General features: G+C 44.0%; 1 protein-coding gene across 1 annotated transcript in view; it reads left to right on the top strand.

Annotated features, from left to right (window-relative positions):
- The window catches only part of LOC144139716 (cytochrome P450 3A19-like), a 30,491-nt gene extending 18,909 nt beyond the window's left edge, over positions 1–11,582 (top strand). Inside the window, exons 6-10 of the mRNA XM_077671998.1 lie at positions 929–1,037; positions 4,772–4,863; positions 5,842–5,982; positions 8,446–8,608; positions 11,288–11,582. Of these exons, the coding sequence (XP_077528124.1) occupies positions 929–1,037; positions 4,772–4,863; positions 5,842–5,982; positions 8,446–8,608; positions 11,288–11,377 (595 nt within the window). The 3' untranslated portion in view covers positions 11,378–11,582. The remainder of the gene's footprint in view (positions 1–928; positions 1,038–4,771; positions 4,864–5,841; positions 5,983–8,445; positions 8,609–11,287) is intronic.
- The last annotated feature ends 3,215 nt before the right edge of the window (positions 11,583–14,797 follow it).

Genomic DNA, 14,797 nt, shown 5'->3' with positions numbered 1-14,797 from the left:
TGGTGTGTCCGCAGCCACAACTGTGGGGCGATAGCATTTTGCGTAGGGCAGTTTTCATGATACCAATTAGTTTATATTGAGCGCTGGCTTTGCCCAATTGTCCATATTTCGTGCCCTTCTTTTATATATCTATTTTATTGAACACCTTGAATTTTCACAAAATGTTGAAGTGGCAAATGTCAAACATTTATTCTTTTTAATAGTGTCAACATATATTATTTATCAAAGAAGAGCAAAAGCATCATGATGATGATGAAGGGTTTTTTATGGCACAAGGCCGACTAGGGGCAAAGAGCGCCAAACTGAAGGTACGTCATGGGATCGGTGTGCCAGCAAATACTAAATAATTGCAGTTACAATATGCGTCAAATTAAAAGGCAATAGAGATGGCTGATGTAAAGGGCCAGGTGATCATTGTGCTGGATAAAAGATAAGGTGTAAAAATTTGACGTTGTTGAGAAATTGGAAGGTAGGGCTGTTAGAAATCATGGAAACATAACCAAAAAGTACGAGGGGGGCAGAGGAATGTTTCCTCTGTATAACTGCGGGAAGTGTTTATGTCGTATTGTGTTGAGTGCCTTGCATCGTATCAGTATGTGAATCACGGATAAGTGTTGCCCACACCTGCTGCACAGGAGTTTTGGAGATCCAGTGAGCAGGTGCGGGTGTGTTCCCTGAGTATGTCCTATCCGCAGCCTGCATAAGGCAACCTCAGTGAATCTCTTGTGTCAGTCAGTAGTGTATTTTCGCAAGTGTGGCTTTCTTACATGTAAAAAAACAGTAGCCAACGACACCACAAATTTTTAATCCTATCTACCGCCCTGATGTGAATAAGTGAAAAATAAAAGAGCCGAAAATCCCGGGAAGTGCAGAAACCACTTTGATTACCTCACGGGCCGAGATTAAAAATGTTATTTCCCTTGCTTAGCTATGACACTACACGATTAGTCCTGACGTACTGGTTCTACCTGATGGGAAAACACCCTGAAGTTCAAGAAAAAATGAGGAAGGAAGCTTTGGATGCTTATAAGTTAGAGGTAAGACACAATATAACAGCTATCATTGCCCAGATGAAAAGCTCTTTTGTGGTGTTGATAGCAGTTGGGTTTTTTATTTGGCGACAACTGGGAGGAACATTGCATCAATTTCAAGCTTGTGCGCAATGTCACATTGAACGCCGGTCAAGCTGTCATGCCATTTCGTTCCCCGATTGTTATAAAATCTAATTGGACAGGCACTAAACAACTGAACAATCTCTAAACATGTTGTAATCATTCATTAACTGGCTGTTAGAAATGCATCGCGAATGCTACGATTGTACGATGCGTAACGTTTCTGAGGTACATAAAACTTATCTGACGCCTATTTTTGGGAATAACGCCTTATTTGGTTCATATGCTTCAGTTGAAATGGCCGAAATTGATCCTGCTTGTTCTGTTAAGCTGAGTGCATTATACGGCTTAATAGTTGAGCCTATCTCAATTGCCTCACAACAGGGCGGTGCGCCCGCTTCTCACGCCGTATCTGACGTGGATGTCCCGCGCATACATAAACACAAACCGGCGCGGCTTGAGTTACCACGGGACTACCTTGACACTAACTACCCCACTGCGCAGCCGCGGCGCGTGCGCATTACGCGCCTCCTTCTTCTTTAGTGGGGTAGTTTAGATACGGTAGGCTTTCTTTGGGTACATAAACCCCAAAAATTTGTTCTGTCTGCCTGTCCGTCTCTCAATTCAGCCTCCCGGCCAAAACTTAGAAAAGTAGGATTCCGAAACGATAGATTATTTGTGGCAAGTCCTTTCCAAACCATTTATAATGGTTTCATACTCCATAGTTTACAACATTTCTTATTGAAAAGGAATTACCGTATTTGAGGCAAAACATAAATTCGTAACTAGTAATAGGCAGTATTCTTTTATTCGTCAATAGATGTTCGATATTTGATTTCGCTTGGTATTTACGATTACAAGTACAAAAAATCCGCGTTGAAAACACTCTTCTTGACTCCCAACAAACAAAAAGTGCTTGCGGCCGGGCCGAAACCACTCGGAGGCATTCCAAGACCAACACTGCAGGGCGCTTCTTCCACTAAATGGCGCGAAAGCAGTGCAACGCGGGAAAATTCACTTGATAAAGCAAACCCTCTTTTTTCCCTCCCGCCTGGTTTAGCGTGCGATGAGCGAGACGTAAGGAGAAGAGCGTGAGACGTGATTGGGGGAGAAAAAAAGAGGCATTAACATGGCACGGTCGACAAAGATTTTCGCCTTTTGACGACATTTCCAGCGTAGTGGACAGATATACACGGGACTTTTTTTTATTTTTTTACCACATGGCGAACGCGTTCCACTACAGTCCGCTCTCCCAGTGTTCGGTGCCTTTTGCAGCGAAAGCTACAGTACGCTACCTCGGGTAGTCTTCACGGGGTGACCAGTTTTGACCTTGAGAGCTAGAGGTCATACCCGAACCCCTTCCGCAAGCGCCAGGACAGAAGCAGCGGCCGATGGCGGGAAGAGATAGACGAGGAGGAAATGGAGAAGCGCGCGGGACCCGTGCCGCCGCCTGACGGAGGAAGGCGAGGACGCCGACGCCGCAGCAATAAGTTGACGCGACGAAGGAATGCCACGTGCGCGGAGAGCCGTGTGCGACGGAGTAGGACAAACATCCATCTGTGGCCGTTCGTACAGCGGCGACGCTTAAGCAACGCCGTGAGGCAAAAAAGCGGAAATACGGTACTGTCGCGTCCAGCTTCGCTACCTTCAGGCCTGTCGCGTTAGTGTGAGCTTCCTTCATTTTTTATTTGCCGCGTCTACACATGACTAGTGCACTGGATAAGAGTTCAGACAATCGGCACTTTTTTCTCCTATTGTTCCGTGCCGCCGCCATGATCATTGGTCAGTTCGCATCACGCGACATTTGTTTACACTCGGACGGTTCATGGGCGCGCCATTTTGTGGTTTATGCGTTTTTGGTCTGTCAACTGTGGTTGTCTCAGATTGTCCTGCCTGCTCTGCCGCGCGACCGACGTTGTTCCAAACGCGGATCAAACATAACGCGTGTAGCAACATTTCAGCAGCAGAAGTGTTTCCCAAGATGCCCTTTTGCTGCATCTACGGCAGCGTTGGTAAGAAACTACCCGGTCGAAGTTTGCGGCGAGGTCGTAGAAACGGCAGTCTCGAAACAGTGATGAGCACCGAAATGGTCGCTTTTGCTGACTTGCGTTCCTCAGTAGTGGTACTTTGATACCTATCTAGCGACACTATACGTGGCAACGCGGTCGATAAAAGCTGCAGTAGAAGCAGCCAGACGGGCCCGTCATCCCAATTCTGGCAAAAAGCAGCGGACGGCATAATGCGTGCTGTACAGCTTCTGCGGCATGCAACATAAAGCACGGCAAACTACCGGAATCCTATTACAGTTACAAAAAATGCAAAATAAATATATACGCACTGAAAAACTATCGAAACACGTGAAGATGGCATTCTTAAAGTGGGCCAGATCAACACAAAAAAGAAATATTGTTTTTGGTTAAAAAAACCCGAAGCATAACCTGATACCACGTTCTCTATATTCAAGGGCGGTCAGTGTACAAATATCCACAGGTAAAGAAAAAAGCATAAAAAGAACGAGTACACATGTGAACTACGCCGCAGTTCAAAAACATGCCATTAAAAAAATGAAAACGTTAACCAATGTGTTACCTGTAGTGGTCGAGATATATAATGGACTACGAAGTAACTCGTAAGAAATGTAATATTCATGCAACCCCCGAAGTGTGCAAACCGGCCAACAAATAAACATGAACAAGAAAGCCACCAAATAACTGCTTTTCAAGGCTGAATCTCAGTATTAAAAGGTGCTAACATGGGGATAACTGGATAGAAGAAGTAAGAAAAATCGTAGAACAACACTATCAATCTACACACTTCCTTTTTTTAATTAAACGCCAGATGAATATTTCCTGCATCAAGATTGTTCAGCAAGAGCGATAAAGTATTAGGGAAATGTTGCAGGGCGTATGAGGTATAAAATCTTAATATTAGCCCCAAGGCTACATTGTTAGTTTACCGTAGCTCAAACATTACCCTCATCTGCTGAAGTTCACAGCTTTATGTTGGCCTCGCCGGTACGCTTTCACAACGAGTGCCGATGAGCCTTTCATTATTGACGCGGGTGTTTCAAAGGGTATTTGAAAATGATTACTATTTTGCCTGCACATGCGCCGCTATCCAGAAGAAACTGATTCATCAAGCTCTGAATTCGCGAAGCTTTCGTATGAGAACAGGAATGATCGTGATCACTTTTCACTCATCTCCTCATGATAGTAAACGGTGGGAATAAAACGAATGAAGGAATTAGCTTGTTTGGTGCTACATTTAGTGTAACAAAGTTTCTCTGACTTTGCATATCAGAGCCCCATTAGGAATACTGCCGGGAATATTTACTTGGTAAAATATCTTGATTTTGATTGGAAAATAGCGGAAAGTGCCCAGCTGATACATCTTCCAAGCAGTTCGCCACTTAGATTCGTTAGGTAGACCTTAGTGCGCGTTCATCAGTTCTTCGGGCGGAATAATACCAGTAGGTCTTAGTCTGACATCAAATAAGGCCTCTCTCTCTCTCTCTCTCTCTCTCTCTCTCTTCATCAGGTTTAATTTCCTCGGAGATAAGTTTCCTTTACACAGCTTTGAGCCCTGTTGTAACGCTGTTTTGTGGGCTCTTTTGCGTCACTCAAAGGTCATCATTTCCCAAACATTTGCTTCGATTACAGGGAGACCATCTATCTGTGGACGCCCTTACGAAACTTTCCTATACCAACCAAGTTATTTCCGAAACACTCAGAATGTATCCACCTGCCATTACGTATGTATTCAGTTCAAGTTTCTTGCCTTCGCATGCTAGCATACTCGCAGTGGTGAGTACCACTGAAATATATTCATGGAATGAAAAAACCGGGTGTTCTAGTGTGGGCGCGGTGGCAACTACTAATGTTAAATTTGCCGTTAAGAAAAAAAATACAGCTTTCCTTTTTTTGAAGAATTAGTTTGGTATCCCCCAGCTCCATACCAGCAAAGAAACACGTTTTTTACTCGAGCAAACGACAGAAATAGTGAAAAAAAACTTCATATTTTGTGCCATAAAATCCTAATATGGGCAGGAGTGTTAGGTGTATGGAGCGACAAAAACATTATCAGTATGTACTATTTGACGTTAGTATTCAAATGACACAATCAAACAGAACTAGAGGCCCCTCTACAAACTCCCATTCATGTTCTTGGCGGTGGCTTAGTTTAGCGGCAGACAATCAGAAAATCAGACGATCAGGCAGCCAGTCAGACTAACAAGATTCTACGATGTCAGAGAAAATAAGTTGAATAAGTTTTTTTTTAACATTTCCATTTTGTGTTTGCGATTGGCGATAAAATACGTTTTGTTGTCGGGACCAAAAAACCTTTTTGACGAACTTGTATCTCGTCCTTATGGCTTCTTTAAGACTATGAGGACAGCACATCCCTTCGTTTCTGCTGCAAAGTGCAGCATATCGTCCTTTGCATGGCGTCATAATTAGAAGCTGTGTAGCTGTCGTCTATGCGGACTTTATGGTTAGAACATCTAAAGTTGCACAAGTTCTCTCAAATCATTGCTGTTTTTGTCACAAAACCATTTGTAATTTTTATGAACAAATTTTGAATAAGTACCTCAAGGCGTATGAAATGAACTGTCTGCGTTTTTTTTATCTAGTTTTCCCGATATAGCTGAAAGGAGGTACCAATTCCAAAATTCGAAAACGTTAAGCTTCTTTTCGCCAGCAAAACTCGTTAACTATTTTTGTCCCTGCAGATTCACGACGCGGTGTGCTGAAACGGACTACCAGTGTGGTCGCTACCTCATTAAGAAAGGCATCTCGGTAATGATCCCTGTATATCAGCTGCACTACGACCCGCTCTTGTGGGTGGATCCAGAGAAGTTTGACCCCGACAGGCAAGTTTTCTAGGTGCTTTGTTTTGGATTTATCGGTGGTAAAATCCAGCTTATGTGTGCTCGGCTTATGTGTGCTCGGGGACGAAAGCTAAGTGGTGGATGCATTGTGCTGATGAGCAACATTTTAATTTCTCCGTTCCGGGTCACGTCATGAGCTTTTCTCGTTGACTTGAGAGATGGTGCCATGTCCAAGATTCAAGACCGCTTTAAGCAAACCCAGAGATTCAACTTATACTCTACCTCAGCTAATTATCCCATTCGTAGCCTAGAAATATTGCATACGCGTAAAACTTTCATTGAAGCATTACAAAAGAAGATTTAAGTATTCTATGCTCTAACCCGGTGCTTCGTAGCGAGCGAACGTCATCGATACCTTCTTGATGCCGGTTTCGGGCTGCTCAGAGGCTGCTAAATGGAGAACCTAGCAACAGGTGTTTCTGTAAAAAGGGGGGGGGGGATTGGCTCCTATAGAGGGAACAGAGACGCAGGCCGATTTTATTACAGCAAAAGCATAAACCCCATGTCCGTCTTCGTTTCGGTCTTTCCCTCGATTCAGCCTGAAGCTAACTAACATTGAACGGGGGGTTTATATCAGCTCACCAAACAAAAACGACTGATTCTAGAAACAAACTTCATACTTTTCAAAAACATTGTTCCGCAAAAAAAATATTAGGCATATTTGAGCAATACATGAATGCATAAGTGGTGCCTGAAGTGCTTCTTCATTAAAAATACGTGGTTGCTTGTTTTTTTTCATATAGCAATTAGGAAAATCATCATTGATAACAGTGTTCTGAACACACAATACAAAAATCGCTAGCGCCTGAGCCGAGCTGTCGTGGCGCCATTCTAGCGGCATGTCTAAGAGTAACGAAACGTTCTAGTAGATTGCGCGCGACCAGTGTAACGCGGGAAAATTGAATTGACTTCACAAAACCTCCACCGTGTTCACAGTGGAAGGAGCGGGATGGTTACGGATGAAAGGTGAGAGGTGGGGTGGGGGAAAAAGAGAGGCATTTACGTGGCAGTGGTGGCAGCAGTAGACTATCGTTTTTCGACAACATTCGCAGCGAAGGGAGCAGATACGCGGCCCATTTTATACGTAGGATTCGAAATTTGATAACTTTGCCTCGCTACCCACAGTAAGCACTGTCAAATCTATAGCCCAATCCTTGAAGGTACTTAAGGCAGACATAAGAGGGACGAAACCTCGGCGCACTGCTCATTCAAGCTGGCGACCCATAGCGGGGGAGGGTGCCATTCACCTACCTAACCACATCCCGCTGTATTGATTTGCCTGGTCACCGGTGAGGGTAATTTCATCAATGGCAGTGAGGGGGCGAAATTCTGTTGCTCTACCTCTGGACAACATTCCGACGAATATAGGGATTTGTAAATACTGACGGAGAAACTCTACTATGTATGGTGAAAGAATGAGGCTTCCGAACTACAGCTCCGAAATTCAGCTACAGCAAGGAAGATAGCAGGCACCTGGAGAGATAAAATAGGCTATAAAAAGTCATCCATGATAGGGGAAGCCATACCAGGATGCGCAGCTGAGCCACATTTTATCGATGGCGAATGTTGGGTACACCAATGGTGTAAACGTCATCACCTCGGCATTCCGTTTAATGACTAGAAGCTAGTGGCTGCTCGGAGCTGGGTACGAGCAATTCCAATTCATTGCTCAGATTGAGCTCCAGGGCACAGAATATCATTGCGGAGTGCTTCACTGTGGCAAAATTTATATGGCTCAGAGAGCTTACAAGTTGGTGGAACCTGAGGCGCCAGAAATCAAGAGACACGACAACGGCTCAAACGCAATGAAGACGGTAGCTAAAGTACAGTTTAAGCAAAAGACTTCCGTGGACATTATGAAAAGTCACTGTGGCAAAGTTCTTTCGTTAGTGTCGTTGTTTGATACGAAAATTGCTGAGCAAGTTTACGCTTTACATTGCACAGTGTCAAAAGCTGGAGACATGTTGATAATTTCAATGCGTTAATACAAGTGTGCTTGCAAGACGACGTGATCAAGGCTACAGGCGAAAATTTCCATATTCAACGTGGTAATTATCATATTCATGAGCATTACCAGAATCGCCTTTACGGTAGGTTAAAAATTACTTTCCAGCCAACCACAGTCCACCACAGTAGATAGATGGTGGAGAGAATTTGCCAGAAATAGTAACTTCCATGTCTGTTCCTTCCCTATAAAATGAGAAAACTGGTGATTGTACTCCAACCAGTAGATTGAATGTTAAATATGGTTAGCGCAAAAAGCCAGACACTACACAAAAAAGGATACAGGACAAGCGTATTCATTTCCTTGAAGCTTTGAAGCTTTGAAGCATTGAAGGTTAGGTGTCTCATCGCGGATTGCTCAAAAAATGGCCTTAAATTTATTTGCTTCATTTTCTTAGCACGCTAAAAAACCGACTACGGGAATTTTTCTGAAAACTGCAGGTTCAGCCCCGAGAACAAGCATCTTATTAACCCGATCGCTTACCAGCCTTTCGGCCTTGGTCCTCGCAAATGCCTAGGTTACCGTTTGGCCCTCTTGGAGTTGGCCTCGGTCACGACGCAAGTGCTGCGGCATTTCCGGATCACGCTGGGCCCTAGCCAAAAGGTACTGTTTGTTTTGCACTAAACATACGGAAAAACACTTAAACACGGTTGACAGTGACGAGTTTCAACCTTTTGCAATTATATTTCTGATGCTGTCCAACTTCGATAATCTGGTTTCTTATTCCTAATACTATTGGATGCGTGGGCCTTTCATTAATCCCTCAAGTAGTTCGTACGCTATGTGACATCATTCAAGACCGTGATCCCAGGTAATTCCCAATCTCGGCCGTAACATCAGTTGAGCTACGTTTACTCAAAACAAATGTACGTTACAACTAATAAACACGTGCAACCCATATAACAAGAAAAGATCAGGCTAGTTTCTGGCACATATGAGGGGATGCTATATGCCCAAATGAAATTGAAAGAGCAGTTGAGGCATTAATCCGAAGTCTCCTACAACTACCCCTAAGAACAAATGTATTCAAACACATTTGCGCTCGCTGGTTGCCCTGAAGCTGCAAGTGAATTTTTTTCTAAATTGCATGTCACCATGAAGAAGATCTTCAACTACTTATTTTTTATTTCAAGGGCACTTAAATTTTTTATAGAGCCGCGTGACATCGCATCATGTATCAGGTGCCAACATAAGCTTGAGGTAAAATTTTGGCGCTTTGTAACTATCCTCCTATATGTTCACTCGGCAATGGTTACATGTGTAGTGAAACATTATGCCCATAGCAATTTAAAGAACTGCGTTTACACGCCTAAATAATCGAAACATGATTTGCGATTTCCACCTAGAACAATCTTCGTAATGGCTGTATCCAAACAAAAAGCAGGTTATCAAAAGGTGGCAATCAGCCAGCAACCGGCTAGCGAAAGTGTCAAAATGACTGTAACTGCTTGTGAAACTATTCGGTGAGAATTTCAATCCAACATACTTTAGGTGAAAGACTGGTCTGTGATAGTGGGCATCTAGAAAGACTACAATAAAATAGATAATCAACCTCTACGTGCGATGTACGCATACGGAAAAAATATTCGGTGAAAGCAAAGAAAATTATCCTAGCAGAGCAAACCTAAAAACGCAAGTGAAATGTTTTCTGAAGAATATGTCGGTAGACATGCCAGAAGGCATTTTTAATGATTAGAAACAAAAAATAAGCTGTATTCCTCAAAGAAGACGCCTTTACGAGCGAAATTCAGGGCCTACAAGGCTCTAACCATATGACCAGTTGGGCAGAGTGCATTTTGGCCACACAATTGACAAGAGCACCTGCTCAGACTAAAAGAAGGGGTAGAACGTGAAGTGTTTGAGACTAGCGATTGGTTACATCTCGACAGAACAGAAAAGATTCCACTGCGCACTCCGACGAATCTGTTAGAATTAGAATATTACTCATGACACTGTATATAATTGAAGACACGCGCGGCACCGAACGTATCACTTACACGCAGTCAACTCTGCCCGCATCAGAAGTCTTCGCCGCATCAGCAAGCTCGAGACTCAATCTAAAGAAGCCTGTGCACTTTTCTTGAGATGTCACTATGCGTTTACTGCTAAAGACAGTTGCTTTTTATGCACTCTATCAACGCGAAAACTTGTCGGTCACAATGCATTACGCTTTGGCTCTCGCTCGGTTTAACCGCCCCAGAAAAAACGGTTTAACCGCCCCAGAAGAAAGAACGATTGGACACGAAGTACATACATATAGCAAACACCGTTCCAAGCTACCAAAGACCCCTACCGTTGTTAATACACGTCCGAATAACTTAGCCGAAAGTAAACACCAGAAATATTAGGCGAAATATATAACCACACATCAGAAAGCCACAACGTTCTCTTAATTTATATTGCTCCTCGGGTTGGATTTTCCAATACGAAATGAAAAAAAACAGGTTGAAAAAATGTACGAGAGGAACGGAAAAGCTGAAAGAAGGCAGTTGGAACTTTTTTTATTTGATTTTTTATTTCTTGGCAAAAACCAAGGAGAGGCTGTGAAAATCCCAACAAAGCAAGAGCCCCAAAAATACTGTGCTCCAGCAGTGCCCCCACAGTCACGAATAAGCTGCGGAAACATCCTTTGCATTCGTAACGGAAATACCGAGAAATTATTGAAAGGGGATGAGTGGTTGCAGGAAAAGAGAGGAGCGGGCGTTGCGATGCACTAACGCCAGAAGACTATCATGTATTGACGAAATTTGCAGAAAATCAAGCGAGGCTCGGTCAATTTTTATTTCTTTTTATTTTACTGCTACAATGAAAAAAACGTAAAAGGCGAATAGAAATCTTCCTCAACGATTTGCGCTGAACGTGCCGTGCCGACTTGTAAGAAAAAAACAACTTGGATTTCGAAGGTCCATTGGAAACTCGTAGGTGAAATTCCGAGATGTTAGCGTTACCGGTGCATCCTGCTTTGCACTCTTTCCCTCAAGAGATCGTATTAAAAGCACGATAAAGTTGCTTTGATTTCTATGATAAGTTCGAAACGTATGTTGCCTGCATTTGTGCTTGTGACGGTAGCAGGCTTCTAGGAAAACAAGATGAACTTCATAGAAAAGCTTTAGGTTACGTTTGTGCATATTTTCTTCTTTTCCAAATGTGATCCTAATGACCAGAGTGTGGATCATCCATTGTTGATGTAGAGTAAAAGATTTCGGCGCGAAGGACTAACGTCTAGTGCAGATACATCTAAGTCATGAGCTTTTATCAGGCACATTCTCCGTTTTCTTACAGCCTGACCTGGAGCTGTACACGTATGCCCTCATGGCGGTACCAAAAGACGACGTTTGGATAAAACTCTGCCCCCTCAACGAAGAAAAATAACTTTTTGTGATGAAATTGGCCGTCTGCGGAGCTTCTGCAAGTTCTCCTGCACGGCGAAGCCCTGGAGAATCAGCGTGACCTTGTGATCCGAACCAGACACGCATCTGAAAACCGTGACATACCAGATTAGGGTCGCCATTCTCTTTAGATGATCAACGCTAGAGCACTGAAGATTATTCGTCGCTGGGTTTTTCCTCTTGTTGAACACGGCAAACGCGTATTTTCCTCTCTGATGTTAAAACATTACTTTCCGAGTTGTCAAAGGTACTATTCCTAGCATAAAAAACGGAGAGCCAGCGCGCAACACTCACGGTGCGTCTCTTCCTCTTCACCTATGTAAATAGGAAGGCCACTTTCCGATGTTCCTGTTATCGTCTGCTTCGCAATGTTACGCCCATTATATTATTACCTTTTAAACCAAAGCGGATCACACCCTCATCGGAAGTGACCCTTCGAAGCTTCGATCACATAACACATCGCGCCAAGGCTTACCCCCACCACGGTGGCAGCAGTCGTCGCTGCAGCTGTTTCCCCGAGGCCTTCAAATGCCACATCTTAGAGCCGTCGCCGCCATTCCACAACCGCGAAGAGGCAATGAATTCTGAATGGAGTGGTCGGGTCATCACGCAGGCTGACCCCAGCACTAGATGCTGCACTGCATTGCAACCTTACACATGCCTAGCCCGGCATACAATCTTGCCGGTTGTAGGCGGGGCTAGGTATGTGCAAGGTATGATGATGATGATGATGATGATTTCAAGTTGTAGCCTAGTCCTGGGGCGGTGGTTGAACCGTCTACGACAAGTCATGGGCAGTCGGCTATCGGGAACCCCCCTATGCTAACTTTGGCGTTAGGACAGCCAGAGGCAGGGTCCACACTGCGGGTACATCTTACAGTCGGGAATGACAGGCTGGTTGAATGAGCCTAAAAAGGAAAGACAGATGTCAAGAACGCCAGGGACGGCCAAGGGCAAGAATCGTATGTCTTTCTAATGGGAAAATGGGAATTTTTATGGGGACAAATGCAGCCGAATAATAAGATAAACCCATAGATACGCCTCCACGAAGACTGAAATGCACACGCATGTATGCATGTATGTATGTATGTATGTATGTATGTATGTATGTATGTATGTATGTATGTATGTATGTATGTATGTACCAATGTATGTATGTACGTATGTATGTATGTGTTGCGGGAGGCAATTCAGTACAGACAACGAAATTTTCAGGTCAATGAATGGTAATAAAAAGTACAGTGAATCGCATGTAATCGCGAGCGAAAAGAGAAATACAGTTATAACCCCCCATCACGGGAGGCCGCCGGAATCCACGAAATATTTAACTAAGTCGAGAACTTCGTAAAAACGAGACTGCCATTTTAGAAGCAGTTGATTAAATAAATTCGATATCGAAAGAGAGGCGCATCCCAGCAGCTACCATGACATCGCAATTGCGGCGGCCGCGTCACTCGCCTGCCGATAATTTAGCAATGCACTTAAAGTCCACGGTGAAAATTATAAGCTACAGCCGGAGCTTGCCGTGAAGTCGTCACACCTCATCTAACGCGCAAAACACAGCGCTTTCTGTACCACTTCCGCGTTAAGCGGAATGTTCTTGGCTCCCATATTCTTAAACCACATAGACAGGGCTTTCTGCAACTCCTTACGGGCTGGTCTTGAGGTTACCTTTCTTCAACGCAATTCAGGCAAAATTACAGGTATGGTGGTATCTTTTCCGTTCAAGACTGGGGAAGGTGTGCTAGCCGGGACGTCATGGTCTGCGCCCACGGAACTACTGAATTTATCTCGTACAGCTCCGTAAATACGAAACCCTATGCCTCCTTACTTTTGCTGACGTTGCACAATAATCTTTGGGCGCTCTGAAGAAACACATTCGAAATTGCTTCTTTGTAAATGGGTCTGTTTCTGGAAATACTTCGTTGAATCAGGAATGGAGTATTGAGCCGTATCTGCATCTGCGGGGGAACCCGCATTCCTTGCTTACATCGATACACTTGTAAGATCTGGTTTTATTACATCGAGTTTTTACTGTTTATACAATGAAACGTACGTGTTTTTTCAAAACTTACCAGGCTTTCTTTTATGACTTCGAAGAAAAACATCGCACGTGCCTGTCTCGAACAGCGCACACATTTTCATCTACACAAAACTTACATTCTGCGTGTGTGCGCGTGTGCATACGCGCCTTTACGACACATAGAGATAATGGCATGCGTACCTTTACGTGCTATCATTATGTATCCACATACAAAGTAAGAGTATCGGCTACAAGCCGTCTTCACCTATTTTGCCTCCTCTACGTCTTTAAGAATTTAAGTAGTCTGTATCCTCTATCCCATTGAAATAATTTTAGTGAATAACCTTAATGCCCGGTTTCAATCCATGTTTTCTTTTTGAAGGCGCTCCTTCTGTTCGGAGGGGCCTTTGTTTGCCGGTATATGCCAGCTGGCATCGGAACTGCTTTTTACAGCAATGCTAAGGACGCATTCCAGGTTGTCCACTCCCATTCATAGTCTGTGACATGACGGTCGTGCGCTACAGTATTCGCGATACATTTGAGCTCTGTGTGGCACTGTGTACAACTCAAGCTTGAACGGTGCAAGATGCAGGGGGGCCACGTAGTCCTATGCTCTGACGATTCTGTTTACATCTAGTCGGATACCTTTGGCAGAGGTTATACGCTCGAGTCCCGGCCCAGAGGTGAAAAGATCAGTCCCAGTAGTCGGAGCCGCGGTGGTTACCGGCTCTGAGCCTACCTTACGCATGCATACCAATAAGGACACTTGAGAGTGGAAGATTGTATAGCACTCACGCAGAGCAAATAGGTAACGCATCGGAAGCGTTATGCGAAAGCCGTCGGCCCAGATCTGCACAGGGGATCTGCGCCGACTCCGCTCTAATTAGGTGAGTTCTCTTTCCATCTCCACAGGGCCAGTTTACTTCAACTAAGATACACGAGCTACGCCACAGGGATGGTCATTTTCTCACATGGTGATCCATCTGCACCAATCTGTGCTGGGACTCGCTGAACTGCTTACAAAAAAAGCTTGCTGGCTCAATGTCTAACCAAGCCAAACTTCTGAAGTGCGTATAGCAAAAACACCCTTACGGATTGCTTTTTATGCTTCTGCCAGTTATGATTTTCATCTAAACCAGTCAATATTTAGCACTAAATAGCAGCACGTCGTAGCAGCCGGTATTTCCAACAAGCATAGTTCCGGAGGCCGTGCTTTTGGGGTTAGTTCCGGCAAGCTCTCTTTTGCACTTTCTTTCACTTAAAACGCACTTAGACGCGAAAAACGGCTTAATACTTTTCCATTTGCTTTTCGGGCCGTTTTTAACTCCTGGCCCTCATCTCCGTGTTCTATCAACAAGATTCTCATTCCAAATTCTAATT

This window comes from Haemaphysalis longicornis, unplaced genomic scaffold (genome assembly GCF_048455015.1).
Source record: "Haemaphysalis longicornis isolate Haplotype H1 unplaced genomic scaffold, Haemaphysalis longicornis Haplotype H1 scaffold_5, whole genome shotgun sequence".
In the NCBI taxonomy this organism is placed as follows: Eukaryota; Metazoa; Arthropoda; class Arachnida; order Ixodida; family Ixodidae; genus Haemaphysalis; species Haemaphysalis longicornis.
The sequence above is the reverse complement of the archived record's forward strand: the minus strand, read 5'-3'. Positions and strand labels throughout refer to the sequence as shown.